This window comes from Pteronotus mesoamericanus, unplaced genomic scaffold, assembly GCF_021234165.1.
Source record: "Pteronotus mesoamericanus isolate MK-2021 breed Mesoamerican mustached bat unplaced genomic scaffold, CSHL_Meso_final contig_182, whole genome shotgun sequence".
In the NCBI taxonomy this organism is placed as follows: Eukaryota; Metazoa; Chordata; class Mammalia; order Chiroptera; family Mormoopidae; genus Pteronotus; species Pteronotus mesoamericanus.
This window is the reverse complement of record NW_026555078.1, coordinates 33,961,742-33,983,213: the sequence shown is the minus strand read 5'-3', so window position 1 is coordinate 33,983,213 and position 21,472 is coordinate 33,961,742. Positions and strand designations below refer to the sequence as shown.

At 38.0% G+C, this 21,472-nt stretch overlaps 1 protein-coding gene across 1 annotated transcript in view; it reads right to left on the bottom strand.

Annotated features, from left to right (window-relative positions):
* Nucleotides 1-11,903, bottom strand: part of ERO1A (endoplasmic reticulum oxidoreductase 1 alpha) — a 40,725-nt gene extending 28,822 nt beyond the window's left edge. The window contains exons 1-3 of the mRNA XM_054567566.1: nt 11,692-11,903; nt 3,011-3,130; nt 2,134-2,217 (exon numbers count right to left, since the gene is read on the bottom strand). Coding sequence (XP_054423541.1) covers nt 2,134-2,217; nt 3,011-3,130; nt 11,692-11,805 — 318 coding nt within the window. The 5' untranslated portion in view covers nt 11,806-11,903. The remainder of the gene's footprint in view (nt 1-2,133; nt 2,218-3,010; nt 3,131-11,691) is intronic.
* Between the last annotated feature and the right edge of the window lie 9,569 nt (nt 11,904-21,472).

Genomic DNA, 21,472 nt, shown 5'->3' with positions numbered 1-21,472 from the left:
CTGACCAGCTGAGGGCCAGAGTGCTCATGTCTTAATGACAGACTAACATTGGCTATTGTTAATCTTTTTCACATTGGCCAATTAGTAATGTAGGTAAAAGAACGTTGTTTTGATTCATTGTAAAGAGAATAACTGGTGCTTCAGCTTATAGAGTCTAGCCTCTGTGGGAAGATCACCAGCCACACTGAGGTATTCTCTGGAATCAGGGGTGCAAATAAAAGGATATGGATTTTAAAGACCAAGTTTTAAGAAGAGAATCAAAATTTTTATTATTTTTCTATCTCCTTATGGGTCCCAGAGTACCACCTGAACCATGCATAAAAATAAACCGAAAAAGGATATCAGTGTTGACAAAAAAGCAACTGGTATTGGTTCCTGATTTAGCCCAAAAAGATACCAACAAAACAACAGTGGACCATGTGAAGTAATGAGTTAACAGGAAATCAGTGCTGACAAAAAGGCAACTGGTGTTGGTTCCCTGTTTAGCCTTAAAAAGTACTAACTAAACAGCAGCAGACCATGTGAAGTAGTGACTTAACTATTTAACCCTCTATATGAGATTAAGAAAGGATTATTGAGTGTTTTAGGTGTGATAGCTGCATTGTATTCATAATGTAATGTCCTTTTTTTAAGATACAGACTGAAGTGTAACATAAGTCAAAATATCAGTCATGTACAATATAAATACTAGCTATGGCAGCTGATTATTTAGGCTGAAGCAAGTATTTCAAAGTATTTGAAATGCTCTCTAATTACTCTTCAGTTCTGACAGACTGCCCTATTTGGGAACTATTGGAACTGAGCCCACACTTGTCCTAAGAAGAGTGTAAATGGCTCATTCCCTCACTGTCACTCAGAGTGGAGTTTCTATGTCTCCCTCCTATGCTCCCACAGTATGCACACATTTAGTACATCTATTATCAGGCTATCACATTTGCACTGAAATTGTCACTTAGTGTTTGTCTCCCCTACTAAACCATAGCTCCTCAAGATAAAAGCTCACCTTATATGGCCAGGTCGTGGCACAGAGTACACCGTCAAAAAATATTCACTACAGAACCAAATTACATTTGATTGCTAATTGATATTCCTTTACTAGCTTCCCCATCTTCTCATCTTCCTCACCACTCTCCACAATATTGCCAACTATCTTCCCAAAATCTTGGGTCTAATCATGGCACCTAATGCCAATGAACTATACGCTGAAAAATGATTAAAATGGTACATTTATATTATGTATATTTTACCACAATAAAAAGTAAAATAAAAATATATACTTTTTAAGAAAAAAGCCTTCATTGAAAGTGTAAAATTCTCTGCTTTCAGATTAGAATACTTCAAATTGTAATTCTCTAGAAATCCTACATAAAACCAGGTATTTTGTCCAACCCCTCCCCACCCAAGGAAATGCAAGGAAAATAATAAACCCACAAAGAAAAGGAGAGGGATTTTGTTTATACCTTGATTAATTTCACTTACTATACTATAAACAACTTTGTTCAGGTAAGATATAAGAAGAAAAACAAATATCAAGCCAAAAGAACTGCAGATGCTCCTTGACTTATGATAGGGTTATAATCCCAATAAACCCATTGCAAGTTGAAAATATAGGAGGTCAAAATGAATTTAATACACCTAACCTACGAAACATCATAGCTTAGCCTGCCCACATTAAGTGTGCTCAGAACACTTAAATAGGCCTACAGTTGGGCAAAATCATCTCGCTGCCACTGCCCAGCATGATGAGAATCATGCCACATATCACTAGCCCAGAAAAAGATCAAAATTTGAAATTCAAATCGCAGTTTCTACTAAATGCATAGAGCTTTCATACTATCATAAAGTCAAAAAGCCATAAATTCAACCATCGATTAAGTCAGGGACCATTTGTATTAATCTCACTAATAAGTAAAAGGATTACATTAACCACAATATTTTAATTCTATTATTATGAAGGCAATACAATTCAAACTATGTTTTATATTTGTAAGTTTAGGTTTTTAATAGGTAAATATTACACATCATATTTAGCCTAAGGATCAAACTATCATTTTAGTTATATTGGCCCCTTACAAAAAGTTGTAATTATTTGAAAAAAATGTAACAGTTCTTAAAAATATACATGATTCTTACAGATTGACAAGGCTTGACGGCACAGTCTCTTCTTCCACACTGGTTGATATCATTCCAGAAAGGGCATGGCCTCTTCAGGTTCACCTGTAAAATAATAATAGAAGTTTTAAAATAGTATCTAAAAATAGAAAAAGTTTATAATCAACAGATGTTGAATTGTGATGCTATAACCCGATCGTGTTATTGGCTGCAATTATTCTATTTCTTTCACTTACCAATTGTCAAGTTCCAATGATGAAATAAATGTGCAGCTGGTATATGTAAATTGGTAGACTTAGTTAGAAAGACACAGATGCTACTAAACACTGAACAGATGGCAACTAGGAGCCAAAGTAGCTCAGATCACCACTGCTTAAATCATATTCTTCTAAAGCAAGAAGCAGTTAACATGGGAGAATAGTTAGACAATTGTCAACTCATACTGGAACTACCTAATCTAATAATCAGGTTTTCTAAACTCTTTCAGTAGAGATCTCAAGATAAAATATGACAAGTGACTTGTTAAAAATAATATAGGTCAAAAATAAAGTTATGCTTCTCAAAAATACTTAATTATATTAATTGGAATAAATCTGCCATTTTAGAAAATTATGATCAACTCACAATTTTTATAACAATATATATAACAGTTGCTGTTCTGACTTCAGTTTAACTGGTTTCTAACTCTTGAGTGCAAAACTCAGCTATTGAACTTACAAGTATACAAGGGGTAGTCCCAGAATCACGTGGTTCACCCTCATGAACTGAATTTTCCTAATATAGCCTTGATCAATTTCAAGCAATAGCCACAATTTGGAAGCTTAGCAATGCCTTAAAAAATGTAATTATCCATTTAAACTTTAAGTATTCTTTCACAAAAAATTAAAAATAAAAATACCTTGTAATATCTAAAGTAGTCGCTTTCAAGAAGTTTTTGTAGTCTTGGGAAAAGCCTGTAGTTATTAAATCTATCAATGGTTTCAACATCACAGGTACAATCATCCAAGTAACCACTAACCTGTTACAAAGAAAATGAAATATTAAATCAAAATTCTTAGATGTAAGAAGAGTTCCTTTTCCTCACATGGTTACAATGAAAGCCCTCTATTCAACCAACCTTTATCCACCCTCCTCCATAATTTTCTGAGATAGGATACAACAATAATCTAGTAATGCTCTTACTATAGACCTAGAGAAATGCAGTGGATACTTTTTGCACGATGTACTGAGCTCATAACGACACAAACACACCCAAAGATTTGGTCCCCTGCAGTCACTGTGTAACCCTACCCACCAGGACTGACCAGGGGTGAGCATCTGACCTAAACCAGGTCACGCTCCCTTTTCCAGGAATCTGGAATTGAGACTAACAGGGAGAACTGTCTCTCCTTGTGGCTAGATCAGTAAAAGTAAACTCAGGCTATATTCTATCATGTGAACTGGGGAGCATATGACCAGTTAGCAGAGAGAGGGAAGATTTTAAAAGATACGCAAAGAAGCAGAGATAGGAGATAGAAAACATATGCTACCTGGATTCCCTAGGTTTTTCCCAATTTCTACCCATCTTTCCCAAAGCCCGCTTGCATTCCCATTCTCAGCTTTCCTGAGACTCTATAGCCTTATAATTCAGTTGTCTCTATTTCCTTTATTTTAGTTTCCCACAGGATGTATAGGCCCAAGACAAGATGGATGAAATGACAATGAATTTTGAGACAAACCATAATTTATTATAAAGATCTAACAATGCTTAAACACTAGGCCATAATAATTTTTGTAGGTTTGAGATGGTGCCTAGAAATTATGATTAACAACACTGAAATAGCAAATTGCCCACAAAGCAATCCTGATCTTCAAATGCTGAAAAATGATGTCTTATCTGTATTTACTAAATCAAATTATTAAATGTACCTATACTAGGATATAGTGGGAAGTCATATTATAGTTAGACAGCATTATTAGATGTGAAACTAAAATTCTTAGATGTTGCCCTGGCCAGGTAGCTCAGTTGGTTAGGGCATTGTCCAGATATACCCAGGTTGCAGGTTCAATTCCCAGTCAGGGCATTTAAAAGAATCAACCAGTGAATGCATAAATAAGTAGAACAACAAATCAATGTCTGTCTGTCTTTCAAATCAATAAATAAAAGTTATTTAATAATAACATTCTTAGATGTTTATTTGGGGCTAGGCAAACACCTAACAATAAATTAAACATTGCTTTAAGGAAGTAACAAATACACCATGATTTTTAAAAAGTATCTAGAAGTTTTTTTAATATAAAGCATGCTGCAGAAAAGAGATCCTTATTATACTTTGGCCTGAATATTTGCATTATAAACCACTTTTGTTTATATTTTAGGGAAACACTTCCAACAAAAAAATTTTTTTTAATTTAATGGTAAGGACACCTTACCATTACTAAATCTAGTAATGTAATGAAATGTAATGAAATACTAAATTTAGACTGTTATCTTTTGGAATATATAAAATCCTATACTACCTTTTAATTATAGAATATAACAAACCAATAATGAAAATTTTTCACCTAACAGATAAGAGTACTTTGGAAAATGACAGCAATACTCAAGAGATAAGTTTTGTTTTTTGTTTTTTTAACCAATTTGCCTAGACTTACTTGTTTTAGAGTAACTAATTCAGTTCCTAGAAATCTGATCTACATATTTGTCACTGTAATAACTATTTTCATTTCATACGCAAATATGTCTTTGTTTCCTGTTAAAAGTTCTCTGAGTATACAATAACCTCAGAGTCCTAATTCTGGGTACAAACAGAACAAAAGTGCTACTAACCTAGATGACTTGATTATTCACACCGTTTTCTTTTGAGTCTTAAAAGCAGAACCTCTAAAGACATACAATAGGTACTGTTTTTCCCGTTGGATACAAAATATAAAGTCCTGCACAAATAATACCACTTTTTTTATTACAAAATCTTTTATTACAAAATCTTAAGCGTGTAATTTTGTAACAAGAGTATCACACTCAAGCACACCATATGACATTTTAGGTGAAATGTTCAAATTGCTGTCCATGTCGTGCAAGATATTCACCTACCCTACTAACCACACTCAAGCAGGTGTTAACTTTTGCCAGATCCTGTATTATGCAAGAATAAGTGGCACAAAGTCTACAAAGGCCAAAGAGACACATTGCCAGATAGAGACTTTAAGACACACACACACACACACACACACACACACACATAACCACACACACCCAAAAAAAGCTTGAGAGAAAGGGTTTGAAGCAATCCATTTTTCCTCCTGAGGAATTCATTTTTAAGGTAAACATCTATCTTTAATACTCAAGCTCAGGCATGGCCTCTTTTGGGAAGCTGCCCCTCGGGTACCACTCACCCCCTGCTGGGTTAACTGCCGTTCCTACGTGCTCCTGTGAGAGTCCACATACTCCTACATGACAATCACCTCACTGTATTAAATTTATATATGTCACTTCCGCTCACCAGAATTTAAAATTCTTGAGGGAGAAATCATGTTTGTTCTTTGTATAAACTTAGTACTACTGCACTTCTAGAAAGCACCCAGTAGATGATCAATAGCTATTTGTGGGAAGGGTGAGTAAATGAAAGAATGAATGCTGTCCACTGTCACTCTCACTGGAGACCAGCACTGCACTACTCATACTTACGTACTACCATGCCACCTATGGTGCCCTAGACCACGCCAGCTCAAGTGGCAGGAATGCGCTCACAAAAGCAAGGAAAGCAGGCAGCAAAGATAACAACACTTGGCCTCCAACATTCTACAGATACACATCCTAATTTCAAAGGAAGCTAAAAGAAGCCCCAAACCAGAAAAGAATGCAAGATGCATCCAGAGCAGAGGTGGCCTATAGCCTAGAGACCTCACAAGGAAACAAGGCAGGTCAATAGTAGATTTTAAAATATTCTGTCCTTAACTTAGAAACTGAGTAAGAGGTATCCCCAACTACAAAAACAGGTAGCAGGACAGGTAAGAAGGTAGCATGGGGGCGGCAAGAATTTCAAAAGATGGAGAGAGCCCAACAAAGAAGAGACAGGAAGGTATTTGGAAATCCAAGTCATCTGACCCTCTGTAAAGGCCTGACAATAGGAAGCAGAACCAGAAACCTGGCAGGAAGTCTAGCAGATGTAATACCAGGCCTAATTCTAACAACTAGATAACCAGGCATGTTACCAGAATAGGGTCTCAGGAAAAGACTAAGGTGGAAATCCAGTTAATACCCAGGGAAGAATCTTGGAAATGAAGCAAAGTCCTGTAACCTAAACTAAAACCAAAATGTGGGTGCCAACAGATAACAAGGATGACTTGATGCTGTACTTCAGAATGTCACTAAAGCTGAATAAATAACTACTAGCCTGTCTCCCAAAGTGAAACAGAAATCTGGCCATACCACAGAGATCCGGATATTTTACCAATGTGCATGCTCCCCGCCCCCGCCCTCCCCCCCGCCCCCCACACACACACACGAAGTGATTGATGCATGTTAAAATTTGAAGCTTACTGCTGAGGCTTCAGGTGATACTCAGCCATGGGTAGGGGCCCAAATTAATAAGGTGGCAATTAAAAGGCCCTTGATGAGGAATGGTAGATATGAGGACCACAATAGGCCTGACATAACATCTCTCAGTTTAAAGTCCTAGTACCTAAAGAATTGGAAAGCCTTTGAAGGCCTCCATTGCAACCTTGCAAGCAACACAGCTTCCCTCCTACACACCTTCTAGGAGAAGCAGTGTATAACAATGGTTAGCACGTGGGCTCTGGCATCAGGGCTGAATCCCATCTCTACTGCTTCTTCATTGTTGGCCTGGCCTACTCTCTAGGCCTCAGTTTCCTATCTAAATACAAAATAGAAATAATAATAGTTCCCACATCAAAGCTGTTGGTATCAAATTAAAATGACAAGTAAAATGCCCAGTAAATGTTAATCATTATTGTTACCTTTGCCATTGTTTAAATGCTTCCAGTGAAATGGATTTTACTATTTCCTAAAGCAACCTACAACATGTGTTGAAGGGGGGTGGGGGGCGGGGGGGAGAGCCAAGTTTATAGTTAAATTTTTCCCAAAATCTTACATCTGTAGCCTCAATGAAACATAGAACTCGATAAACAATTGTCAGCTGTAGAAGGAGCCTCAGTTGCTTTCTCCATTGATTCTGACTGGTTTGGAGCAAATACCAAACTACTGTATAGAAGGCCAGAGAAAAGAAAATAACACTGGCCTGTTTGTTCACTGCTCTCGACAGAGGTGCCCATTAGTAGGCAGTGAAAGATAAAACAAAACATACTTTCTAAACAGTTTCCTTGTGTACCAACAACTTCTAGTCCTACCACAGATTATCATTTTTTCCCCAAGCACTGTAAGAATATATTCCTCGAACTCATATAAAAAGGAAATGTCTTTTGAAAGTGCTCAAAGTGCACTTTATTTGGCAAAGAACTTTAGTTGTATTTAATTTTATTGTTTTGTGACCATAAAAAAGAATGTAAGTATTCATTCTTTGACAGAATAGATTGGAACAACTCTTGTTAATGGAATCATGAAAACCACAAAGATTCTACACTTGGTAGTTGGTACCATTCTAAGAACATGGAATGAATGCTAAGAGCTATTTCTTCATTAAAGTTCCAGTCTTGCTAGAGATTTAAATTGTTGTTAAATGACGCAAAGTATATCAACCAATGTGAAACATGCTTTGTTCCACACACTTTGTTCAGAAAAGCCTGGAATAGAGCAAATACTGAGAGTCAGTGGACAGCTCTCCAGTATAACCCATTTCAAAGATCCCTCTGACTAAAGTTTAATCCTGGGCTTATATCCACCCACCACCCAACATATTACCAAGCGTCTCTTCCATGGCCCAGCCACAGACTAACAAATTAAAAAATATTTTTAAAATTAACACAGACAAGACACTAGACAGGTAAATCTGCTCAAATTCAGGTATGCATAGTGTATTTACAATGCACTCCGAACAAAAAATAATCCATTTTCGAAGTAGCCATTTTGGATTACCTGAGTTACTTCCCATTCATTAGCCTGATACAGATTTACTGCATTCAAATAAATGGATCTGAGAGTTATTAGCACTAGCCATATTAAGACTGCAAACTCCTATGTAGTCAAAATGTTTTATCAAACTCATTTCTAAGTAATTTAAATGAAAAAGGTGTCCGTACTGCCTCCATATCTGAGCTTCAATATTTCTCCTGATGTTATTTCTTTAAAATGCATCCTGGGATTCCATGAATTGGGACTAAAGTTCTGTTTCATTCATTCTCACTAATTGCACATAATGGGGCAATACTTGTCAAAAAGAAAGAAGAAACTCTGAAAAGTCTTCATTTACTTCAAGCTCACATTTAGTACAACAAATACTACAAATATTTTTGTTTAAAGAAAGAGCAGGTCCTGATCGTGGGGTTGTTTACACAAACTATACATAGATTTATATGTATAAGTGAAAAATATAAGCAAAAGGTGAAAAAAAGGCCAATTTTCCGTGTAAAAACTTTTTTTAAATAGAATGATTTAGAAAAAAGGGAGAGTTTGTGTATAAGGAAGATTTATATGTCCCCCAAAATGGATCATACATTTCCAGCAACTAACAGTAAATTTAGCACTGTTATCAAAAGAACTTACAACCTACAGTGAAAATGGTTTTAGTAAGATTTGACATCAACTAACAGGTATATGTAGTAACTAAGTTTAAAGGTTTATTTATTTATTTATTTATTTATTTATTTATTTATTTATTTTTAGGGAGAGGGGAAGGAAGGGAGAAAGAAAAGGAGAGAAACATTGATGTGAGAAACATCGATCAGTTGCCTCTCCCCAAGCCCCAAAGAACATTATTCCCTAAACTCTAAGCTTCTCAGGGCAGGGATGATGCCATAGTTATTTCTGTATTTCAAACACTCAGGTCAATGCATACAGTGTTTATCAATGTTTGTTGCATGAATATTTTCACCATTCATCTCACCTTGTCTTTCCTTTCTCCATTTTTCTTTCTTTCACTTTTGTTCTGTTTTTGTGTGTGTGTCTATATGCTGGTCTCCATTTTTCTCTTCACGTCTCTTTATTACTTTCCTTTCTCCCTTGTTCTCTCCTTACCCACATCCGTTTATTACTGACCATAACAGGACTAAAGTATACTTTTATTTCATTAATTGGATTGGAATTGATGGTCTCTATTCTTCAGTTCATTTAAGTAGACCATTTTAAGTCTCTCTAAAAATTGTTTTAGTATGTGACTCTCAATTCATTATTTTTTAAAGTTGACTCTGGGAAGAAAAACATTTTCTCTTGTTCTGAAAGGAAAAGAAATGGGTCTAACAGAATTTTGTTTTGAGGGAGTATTTAAATCTTGAAAATATTATGAAAGGGGAGAAAAAGCATAAACACAAATCAGAAATAAAAAAGAAAATAAATTTTTTAAAATGTAAAAGCTCCCCAACTTTGCCCTGGCTACTGTGGCTCAATGGATTGAGCACCGGCCTGTGAACCAAAGGGTCACTAGTTCGATTCCCAGTCAGGGCACATGCCTGGGTTGCAGGCTAGGTCCTCATTAAGGGGTGCGTGAGAGGCAACAACATATTGATGTTTCTCTTCCTCTCTTTCTCCTGCCCTTCCCCTCTGTCTAAAAATAAATAAATAAAATCTTTTTTTTTTTTTAATTTTTAAAAAAACGCTCCACAACTTTAGTCAGGTACCTGAAAAGGCTACTGAGGGGGAAAGTGAAAGATGAAAAGCTCAATATGTACTTTTATTCCATTATCCAATTTCTAGAACACAGTTGAAAATGTTATATTGGGCATCTTCTTTCAATACCAAATGACTTATTTTAAAGTCACTTATTTCTACATATTTTTTAAATGTTTAAACTTTCATTACATTATTTCTACAATCAGAAGAATAATAGCCCTTTTTCTTTCTAAGTACTGTGTGCTGTTTCTAAAGCAGTAACTTCTTTACAACTTCTCTCACACCATTCCAGATAACACCTCAACATCCAAATCACTCAGCAAAACAAGAAATAAAATCTAAGAATATAAAGCAGTGAAAAGATATCTCCTCCTCTCGTAATCCGTGTTTCTAACCTCTATGAAATAGGATCATTGCCTCTACACACATAAAATGTCATTTCTGACAACAAATGAATAGTAAAATCCACTTTAAAAGAACAATTTGGATGCTGACCCTCAATTTTGTATAAAATATAATTTTTATCAATGAAAGCCAACCTAATGGTGACTTTCAAAGTAATGATGTGAAGCCCTGGCCTGCAAGGCTCAGTTGGTTGGGCCAGTCATTCTGGCATAGACCAAAAAGTTGGGTGTTTGAGTCACAGTTAAGGCACATACCTAGGCTACAGGTTTGGTCCCTGGTTGGGGCACATATGGGAGGCAACCCATCCACGTTTCATCTCTCTCATTGATGTCTTTCTTTCTCTTCTCTTTCCTCTCTCTTTAAAATCAATAAACATATTTTTAAAATTTTTAAAGAGTAATGACATTAAAATATGAGAAATTGGCCCTAGCTCATGTGACTCAGGGACTGAGTGCCGGCCTGCAAACCACAAGGTCACTGATTGAATTCCCAGTCAGGGTACATGCCTGGGTTGCAGGCCAGGTCCCCAGTAGGAAGTGAGCAAGAGGTAACCATACATTGATGTTTCTCTTTCTCTCATCCTCCCTGCCCCTCTGTCTAAAAAGAAATAAAATCTTTTAAAAATAATAAAATATGGGTAATTGTAGATCTAGAAACTTCGAAGTTTCTTTGAATTTTTTGCTCCCCTCTTACTAACACAAGGAAATGATAATAATATGCTTGATATCCAATTTGTTATCCGCCCAATTTAAACCAGTTATATTAGTGTCACAGTAAGAGACTCTCATGACATTAAGGAAAATGAAAAAAAAAAAAAACACATTGGGCAAGGAGCCACAGAAGTGCAAAGACCCCAAAGACACCAAGCACTGGACTTAGACACAAAAAATCCACACGAAGCTACTCCCCTGCCTGACATACAATGAGATTTGACAGCAGCCTCCCCCCCCCCGCCGCCCCCCCCCCCCCCGCCTCCACCCCGCTCCTGACAAAAGCCTGTCCTGGCCAGAGAGGCCGGCGAAGGCACCCAGCACAGGCACAGCGTATAGAGTTCCAGGTCAAGTTAAAAGTGGGACCCAGGTTCTGAGAAAATAAAAAATACTGAGTGTGCGTGCACACTGTGCGTGTCCTGTCTGGGTAGGGAAAACCAACAAAGATGCCTAAATCAACTCGGTAAAAACATAACAGCGTGCACCCATCCCTCTCGTCCAAGCCTGATCCGAAACGCGGGAGAACACCAGAGGTCCAGGCTGCGTTGGGAGACCCGTCCACACCTACCCAGATGAACTGCAGAGGACCTAGCCCAGGCCGGGGAGCAGGAGTACAGGGAGCTCATTCCGGGGAGGTGGAGATGCAAAGATGCACCCCAGCACCTCACCTGCCCGGGCATGAGGGATACAGCGCAGGAAGGGGCCGGGAAACAGGGGAAGAGCAACACGCACACTCCTCACCTGGCAGAAGCACCTTTGGGCCGCTGTCTCCGGGGGCTGCTGCCCGCCTTGGCTTGAGCGGAGGAGCCACACGGCGCCCAGGAGGCCGATCAGGAAGCCCCAGCGGCTGCCCATAGCCGCTCTAGCCGCTCTAGTCGCTCGTCGCCTCGCGCTCGGAGAACCCAGGACTAGCGAGCAGGCCGTGCGTCCGCAGACGAAGCCAGAGCGGGCCGGCCCCCGCCAGCGCCCCACCTCCGGGCCACCTCCCAGGCCCGCCCTCCGCTCCCTCGCCTCTCAGCGGCCGCCACCTCCCCGCGGAGCCTGCGGACGTGCCAAGGCACCCGCGCCAGCCAGCGGTGGCCTCAGGCCGGTTTCCTTCCTCGCCCGTGAGGTTGACGAATGAACCCTCTTCCCGGATCCGCCCGCCGGACCGACGCGCGCGCCCCCGCCTGCCAAAAGTCCCGATCCAGGAGACAAGGCCCAGCTGGCTACCACCCCCCACCCCTGGTCCTCCAGCGGTCGACCCCTCGCAGTTGTGGCGTCCTTCCCGCCAAGAGCGAGAGAGAGACCCGGTGGGATCTGTGTCTTCCCGCAGGGCCCCGCCCCACCGCGCGCTCTCCGGGCCAATCCTTCGGTATCTTAATGCAGGGAAATCGAACCGTAAGAAATAAGTGTCCTCCAGTGTCCCCGGCAGGGTCTTAAAGCTGAAAGAGATATTAGTGTCCATCTAGACCCAGAGCTGTATAAGTAATTTAGATTTTTCTCGTCACATCAAAAGAGTAAAAAAAAAAAACTAAAGTTAATCTTAATGATTTACCCAGTATGCGCAAAACATCATTCATAAAATATTTTTAATTTTTTTCTTTTTATCTGTGAAATCTGGTGTGTATTTTATACAAACAGTCACATTCATAGTCAAACGTGATTCTGTATGGGACAGCAAACGTGGAGACAATGCTCGCTCTCATTTGTAAGAGGAAACAGGCCCAGGGAGGTAAGATGATGTGAGGCAGGACTGAGAGCTGGGTAGTGGGTAGAACCAGGTCCTCTGTTTCCCAGACATAAGATTAGTCTATCAGCTTTTTGTTGTTGTTTTTAAGGAGAAAATTTTAAGGTGAAACTGTAAAGCTTCCCAACATCTTACACATTAAATGTTCAAGAATTTCAGATTATCTGTTTTTGGTAAGCCTTTTTTTTTAAAGCCATCATTTAATAAAGTAGCTTAGGATATGGTAGACCCACAACAGGTATTACTTCGATTCTCTAGCTGAAACAAACAGGCATAGAAACTTAGATATTCCTTAAACTCCATAGCCTATGCTCTGTTGATTACTGCCAAGAAGACTGACATGTATTTAAAAAGTCACCAACCATCTGTGAGCCTGGAGGGTTTGAGAAGCTCTAATTTGTTTTTTAAGATTTTATTTATTTATTTTTAGAGAAAGGGAGGGAGAAAGAAAGGGAAACACGGATGTGTGGTTGCCTCTAACGCACCCTCAACCAGAGATATGGCCTGCAACCCAGGCATGGGCCCTGACTGGGAATTAAACTGGCGACCGGACGGTTGGCAGGCCTGCACTTAATCCACTGAGCCACCCAGCCAGGGCAAGAAGCTCTGATTCTAATAACTACAACATGACACATGTAGGTACATATTAGTACAATCTCTTTCTTTACCTGGAAAGATCTTTTTCATTATACATATATACAGATCCTACTTATCCCTCTAAGGCTATACCCAGCTCAAACTCCCTCTTCTATGTGGTCTTCCTGGTTTTCTGCTCACCCAGTTTGGAACTTAATATATAATATTTCATGAAATTTTCTACTTTATGTTTCTACCACTGAAAGGTAATCTCTTTAAACTCCTTAAAAAGGGATAATGACTCAGACATGCTTGGTGACATCTAGAGATCTTCACATGGAGCTTCTCTGTACATGCTTGTAAAACGAATGAATATTCTTCATGTGGCCACAGTATCAATATCTGAAGATTAGGCCATCAAAATGAGACACAATATGAAAAAGGAAGCTAAATGAATAAAGCCTAAAATTGCAGAAGGAAGCAACCCAAACATGAATCAGCTCTGGATTTCACCCTGATGCAACAGCCTGTAATTTGGAAGAGTTTTAAAGTATCTATGTTCCCAGAGTGAAAGCTCTATTCCATAAGACTCAAACTCTTTCCCAGAACAACTACCTAGCAAATTTAAAATCAGAAACAATCACCATATAAGACATTTTTACTTTATTATCTTTTTAAGCTTTATTGAGATATAATTGACAAGTAAAATTGTTATTTAAAGTGTACATTGTGGTGATTTAATATGTGTATATTGTGAAATGATTCCCCCTATAGAGTTAATTAACACATCAGTCATCTCACATATTTAACATTTTCTCCCTTGGTGAGAACATTTAAGTTCAGTTCTTAGAAAATTTCAGTTATACAATACAATGTTACCAACTACAGTCACATGTTATACATTGGATCCTCATACCTTACTCATAATTGAAAGTCTGTACCCTTTTACCAGCCTCTCCCTATTTCCCCCATCCCCTAGCCTCTGGAAACCATTTTCCTATACTCTGTTTCTATGAATTCTACTTTTTTAAAAAAAATATTTTATTTATTATTTATTTTTAGGGAAAGGGGAAGGGAAGGAAAAAGAGGGAGAGAGACATCAATGTGTGGTTGCCTCTCTCCAGGGACTTGGCCTGCAACCCAGGCATGCACCCTGACTGGGAATCAAACTGGCAACCCTTTGGTTCCCAGGCCAGCACTCAATCCTCTGAGCCACACCAGCCAGGACTATGAGTTCTACTTTTTAAAGTGATTATTCCACATATAAGGGATACCATGTAGTATTTTTTGTTTTTTTCTGTCTGGTTTATTTCACTTAGCCTATTACCCTCAAGTTCCACCCATTGTTGTAGCAAATGGCAGGATTCCCTTCTTTCTCATGGCTGAATAATAGTCATTGTATATGTGTATATCACAGCTTCTTTATCCATTTATCCATTGCCATACACAGGCTGTTTGCATACTTTGGCATTGTGAATTATATTGCAGGGAACATGGGAATGCAGATACCTCTCCAAGATTATGGTTTCATTTTCTTTGGATATATACCCAGAAGTGAGGTTGCTTGGTTTTACTTTATTTTCTTGATAATTATAATTTTTCCTCTCAGATTTATGAAAGATTTTAGAATGCATAAAACACTGTTTGTACATATTCTATAACTGGCACTGACATTTTCCTGTTAATCTTTCAAGTCACACCTTTTTGTGAGTTTACTTCTTCAACTCTGCCTGCTGTGGCAACCATCTCACCTTGCTTGTGTTAGAGTCCATGAAATAACTGATTAGTCATTCAATAACAACATAGTTCATAGTTCATAGTTCAACTATGACTATGACATAGCTCAACATAGGTACATAGTTCAATCTTTTATTTTCTCAAGTCCAGCCTCCCATCTATTATAATTTTGCCAAACAACATTAAATCTTTCAGAGATGAACAAGGCTACAACTTTGTTATACTAATACTAGTCATTATAACAATGATATGACTTAGACCTAGTGTACACAGCGTTTCTTGATGGAATTCTGATTACTGTGCAAATAACAGCTTTTTTTTTTTTTAATGACCAAAGCTGGAAATAGCTTGAAGATGAGACATGAAGAGTTCTAGTACCTAAACATTTTCTGGCATTGAATAGGCTGAACAGAAATAATTTAAAGGAAAAAGGAGTTGGTCAAGGAAAAGGAATATTATGACACACAGAGGAAGAAAGGCTAAATAAAAACCTGAAAGTTTGGTGCTGATATTTGATTCGATCTACTTATTTAATTAACAGTTATTAAATATAAATACGCACATAATACATTGCTATACTTTTTTCTTAAGATGTTTGAGATCATCTGAGTTGGAGAGACATGCCACCTAAGCTCTATCTTTACCTTCTTTATTTAGGGAATGTTCCTGAAAAGGCAAACTATACATAGTAACTGACTTCACTTCTCAACTCCCATTCATACCTTAATCCACTATGCAATCTGGTTTCCAACTCCACCCTCCTGAAACTCCTCATTACCTGACCATTCTGCCAAGTCTAATGACTACGTTTCATGACATCATGAAATGTCTGCTGCATTTTGACAACACTGATTCTTCCCTCCCTCAATTAAATTTCCTATGTACCTAACACTCCAGTTTCTGCTTATATTTCTCACTGATATTATTTCACTCTCTCTTTTATAGCTTTCCCCAGCTCACCTCTGAGATGAGAGTGTTCCCCAGGATCCTGTCCTTTGTTAAGTGATCTTCTTCATGTATATTCTTTCCTGAAGCAACTTGCCCAATCTCATAATTTTAAATACCTCTCCTACACAGAAGACTCCCAAATCATTTTTCCAGGTCCGATAGCTTCCTTGAGCTTCAAAATCCAACTGCCTCTTAGACACATCAATCTGGTTTTTTCAGAAATGTTTGGTCACACCACCATCCATATCCAGACACCCAGAAAGCAGGAAGCCATCTTCGGTTTCCTCCCTCTCTTTCACCTCCCATGACCATTGGTAAACCAAGTTCTACCAGTTCCGTCTTCTATTTATCCCCCCTTTCCATCTTTATGGCCCAGGACTTAGTTTCAGCCCTTATGGCCACTCACCTGATTTACTGCCACATTTCCTTTACTGATCACCCAGCCTCTGGGCTTGTACCCCTCAAAAAATGGCCTCCCCACTAGTCTGTTTTATCAAAACTAAATCGGATCATATCACACCTCTCTTTGAAATTTTTGATGCTCGTGATTGTTTGAGGAATAAAATTTAAGATTTTCAGCATGACATTCAAGGTCCACATGATCTGGCCTCACCTACTCCCAGCTTCACCTCCAACACCTCTCCCTGCAGGTCAGTGAACTGTTACCAATTTCCTGTATAGACCTTGTTTCCAGCCTCCACATCTTTGCTCAACCTGTTGCTTGAAATGTTTTCTTCAGTCCCACATCCATCACCTTCACTTTACTTGGCTCCCTCCTTAACCTCTCCTCTGTGGTTGGATTAGATTCCTATAAGGTCACATAATTGTGCTTACCACATGGAATGAAATATTATATTTATGTATAGATTTTCCCCATTCAACAGATGGGTAGGGAACTTGCCTCGGTAGTCTCAGATTCCCCAGTACTTAGCATTGTGTATGTGCTTTACAGGATGACTTTGGAATGTATTGATGAATGTACAAATAAATTAGCTAACTAACAAACTTGAAAAGATAATAACAGCATGAGATGTCACAAGGCAATGTGTGATTACAATTCAAACAAATTTTATCAGCTTAGAGACAAAGCCATCATTTTGTGCAGAAGTAATTGTGGATTGGGGAGAAAACACAATAGGACTGGAATCAACAGAGGAAAATTCACAAAAAGTATGGATGTGGAAAAACTATGATAAAGGGAAGGCACAACTACCAGTTTATTCATTAAAAAAATAAAAGTTATCTAAAATTCATTTAGAAAGTATTTTAAGATCAGGATTTTTCAGTCAAGAAACAAGAGTAGCTAGAAACACAAGGACCCTACTTAGCACAATTCCAAGGAGAAGGGGGAAAGAGAGTTCCAAAGTAAATGAAATAAAATTGGATTATGTAAAGTCCTTCCAAGCTAAATGTTAAAACTACCCCCCTCCCACCTCCAGCAGACCACCTGTAAGTTTCACTTCCAAAACTGCAGATCTTGTACTGTACACACCTGCGTTCTTCTTACCCCATCAGGCCTGATCCCCTTCTCTCCCATTTGAAAAGGAGTGGAGAATTCTTCCAGGAATAAATAGAGACATCAAAAACAACAAAAGAGCTGTTTCTTCCCACTTACACACTCAGAATTCGACTGCACTTTTATTTTAGTGCCTCACTCTATGACCAGAAAACCAAGGCTGGCCATATTTTAGGGAAAGCCCCCAATGTGAAATAGAGAGACCAAAAGTGATATGAAAAAAGGAACTTTGAGGAAACAAAAAGGGAAGAAAAGAAGACAAACAAAAATCTGTAATTAATATTGTCAAATACATAACAGGATTTTATAAGAAGGAACAGAGGACAAGAAAGAGTCCTTAGAACTAAATATATGATAGCCAAAATAAAAAAGTTTCAACAGAAACTTTAGAAGAACTATTGAGGAAATTTCCTAGATACTAGAATAAAAAGACAGGGGTAGAAATAGATGAGAAGAGATGGAAAAAACAGGATTAATTCAAGGAAAACAGAGTCTAATAAGAGTATCACTAAGAGAGAATAGAAGTAAGGATAATCTTAGAATTTGAGAAAACAGTCAAAATTGAAGGATGGATATCTAGATTGCAGGGCACACTGAGTGCCATTCTAGGGATGAAAAATGCCTCTTACAGCGATTTAAAAAAAAAAAGAAAAATCTTTCAGAAAGAAAAACAAAAAACCTGATCCCTACAAAGATTTCAGATTCAGAGGGGCAACTACAAAAGCACCAGAAGCTACAGGACAATGGAGCAGGGTCTTCAAAACTCTGAGAGAATTCTATAGCCAGTCAAACTATTAGTAAAATATGAAAATAGAATTAGGATATTGTTAGATGTGAAGAATAATGTATATCCTTAAATCCTTTCTCAAAAAAATTACTGAGAGGATACGATCCAAACAAAGTAATCAAAAATGAGGAGACCCGGGTATCAGAAAAGTAAAGACAGCACACAAGACAAGAAAGAGTTAAAGAAGTTCTAGAAGAGAGCTCTGCAACAGCCCTAGAGAGCCGAAGACTGAGGCCTCCCAGAGGAGGCCTCTTTACCCAGTGTCTCTGGGTAAAGCATAAGACTGGAGAGACACTCGATGTGTCTGACTTTCTGAAAAAACATTATTCAGAGGGGGTTTAAACTGTATTGTAAAGTTGGGAAGGAAAAGTGATTTTAAAAAGCCCATTTTTAAAATGAGGCAGGTTTCATTCCAGGAAGTACGAAACATTTTTACAATAAAGCAGATCTAACTATAGTATATTGCTTGATTTACATCCCCCCACAGTCAGGCAAATACTGGATAGTGATTTAACCAAAAGTTGTATATATTGTTTGTATGGAGGATGAAGGTAGGAAAAGTGGAGACCTGGAGTGATATAAAGATGCTAAATCTTTTCCTTCCTTATGAGGAAGTCAAAAAATAAATCCTAAAATAGATCTATTAAAAAATAGCAGTAGAAGCATATTATGTAGAAATATGGAGATAAATATAAAAAAATTTTTTTTTCAAGAATTGGGGAATGGGATTTGCATAGAATAGGGTGGGGCCGTAGACTCCTCTGTTTTAACCTAGACCTTGTAGTACTTTTTGTTGTTTTTTTTAAAGAAACTCTATTTGTGGATTGCTTTGATTAAAGAAGAGTTATCCAAAAAGCCTAGGAATTCTAACTCCTGTTCCTATCTCAACATCTTCTTACTGCTCAGCCGTAGACACATTTAATTAAGTGCATTCTGGTACGTATTTGGGGGTAGGTATTTGGGATAACAAATTTCCAAAGACTTGAGTGTTGTGGCTGATGTATGAGCAAAAGTAGTTGCTACTCGCCTATTGGCTACTATTTCCCAGTCTCTATCTAGAAACATATCAGTTCCTGCCTGATTGGTTCTCTATTACTGTATAGCAAATTACCACAAAACTTAACGACTGAAACAACAAACATATATAGTCTCACAGTTTTTGTTGGCTAGCAATTCAGAGGCAGCTGAACTGGATCATGTGACTCAGTTTCTAATGATGTTGCAATCAAGACTAGGGCTTCAGTCACCTAATGTCTTGCCTAAAGTTGAAGGCCCTGCTTCCAAGACGGCTCACTCACATGCTGCTGGCAAGAGGCCTCAGTTTCTTCCTGGCTGCCCCTTGCCTGAGAGCTTCTCCATAGATCTGCTGGTGTGACCTCATCACGTGACAGCTGGATCATTCCCCCAGAGGGAGTGATCCAATGCAGAGTAAGGAGGAAACCCCAAAGTCTTTTATGACCTAGTCTCTAGTTGTGTATTGTCACTTTCAGTTTATTCTATTTGTCCAGAGCAAGTCACTAGACCTCGGGGATGAGGGGAGGGGGTGGCAATTAGGCTCCACTTCTTGAAGTGGGAAATATAAAAAAAAATTGTGTACGTATTTTAAAATAATGACATCCATCAGTGTTAAATTATAGTTAAGTAGATTAAGAAACTATCCTTAAAGAATTTTTTGAAGATTTAAATCTATTTCATCATCGTTTGTTATAATATCCCTTTTAATGACCCCCCACATAAGTTAGCCCTGCTTTCTCACATCTACTCTATGATAGTGTAAGTTCTTTGAGTACTGATGACATTTCTTAGTCTTTCTTATCTCTGCTCACCTATCATGATATCTGACATACATATTTATTCACTCAATTATATATTTTATATATGTATATGTATATATGTGTGTGTGTGTGTATATATATATATCTCTATATATATATATCTCTCCACCTTCTGGGGGTACAATAGTGAGCAAGAAATAGTCACAGTCCTTGTTTTCCTGGAACTTATAGTCTACTGGGAAAAAACACTAACCATTTAATCACACTTAGGAATGTATAATTACAAATTGAACTACATTTTCTGATGCAGAAGAATCCAGCCTTACAGGTACATATAAAGAAGAAACAGAGTTGTTCTGATACAGGCATTGGGGAAATAATATAGGTTCATCGGAAGTTGGAATTTTGCCAGATGAATGAGAGAAAAAGAACATAGGTCAAGGGAGTTTAAAATATTGGTGCATTATGTTGGAATAACACATTATGTGCTCATAAATATTTATTGATTTGAACCAAACTGAGCTGTCTTTTTTTTCTCTGACTCGTCCTCCTTTTGCTGCTTCTTGATGTCAGAGGTGCTACATTTTGGTATGGATGGACTTGTTTGACCAGAATCATTGCAGCTGAGTGGAAAACGGGACTATTTCTGCTCAATCCATTTTCCTTGTTTATTGTCTGCTGCAATTCCCAGTTATATTTAGAAAAACAGAATAGAACATTCACACAACACACATAATATTTTTTCCTAATAAATTTGAAGTCATCGTTTATGTGAGTTTTGTAATTTCATTTACATAAATTTACACTTCATATGTATAGATAGGATATACTTCTTAAACATTCAGGGCCAGCAGATAAGATGAGATCAAATGGACTCTATTTGGGGAATTTGACTGATTCTATTGGAACAATGATAAATTCTCCCCAGGAATGATGCTGGGAAATAGTACAGCAATAGGGACCTGTACTGCAAAAATTGAGGTCATTATTACCTTCAAAATAAAAATTTAAAATAACACTATTGAATGCTTACTATATGTATCGCACGTTATGTTAATAGCTATAGGCACACTATCTTATTTAATATTCCTAACATTCTTTTGAGATAGGTACAATTATTATGCTCATCGTACAGAATATTGAGAGATTAATTTGTTCAGAAGTACAGAAATCCTAAGATGGTCCTATATGACTTCAAATTTCTGACTCAGCCCACTTGTGCTTCTTTTTCTTCTGTCCACATCTCCACAACCCATTGCTTTCTGCCCTCATTGACCTCTTGTCTGTTCTTGGACGTGAACCAAGCTCTTCTTCACCTCAGGATCTTTGCACTTGCTGTTTCCTCTGTTTGGAAGATTCTTCTCCGGTTTGTTGCACAACTGGGTCTTTATTTCAGACATCTGTTCTAAATTAGTTCTCCTCACTTTGCTCTATAACATTACCATGTTTTATTT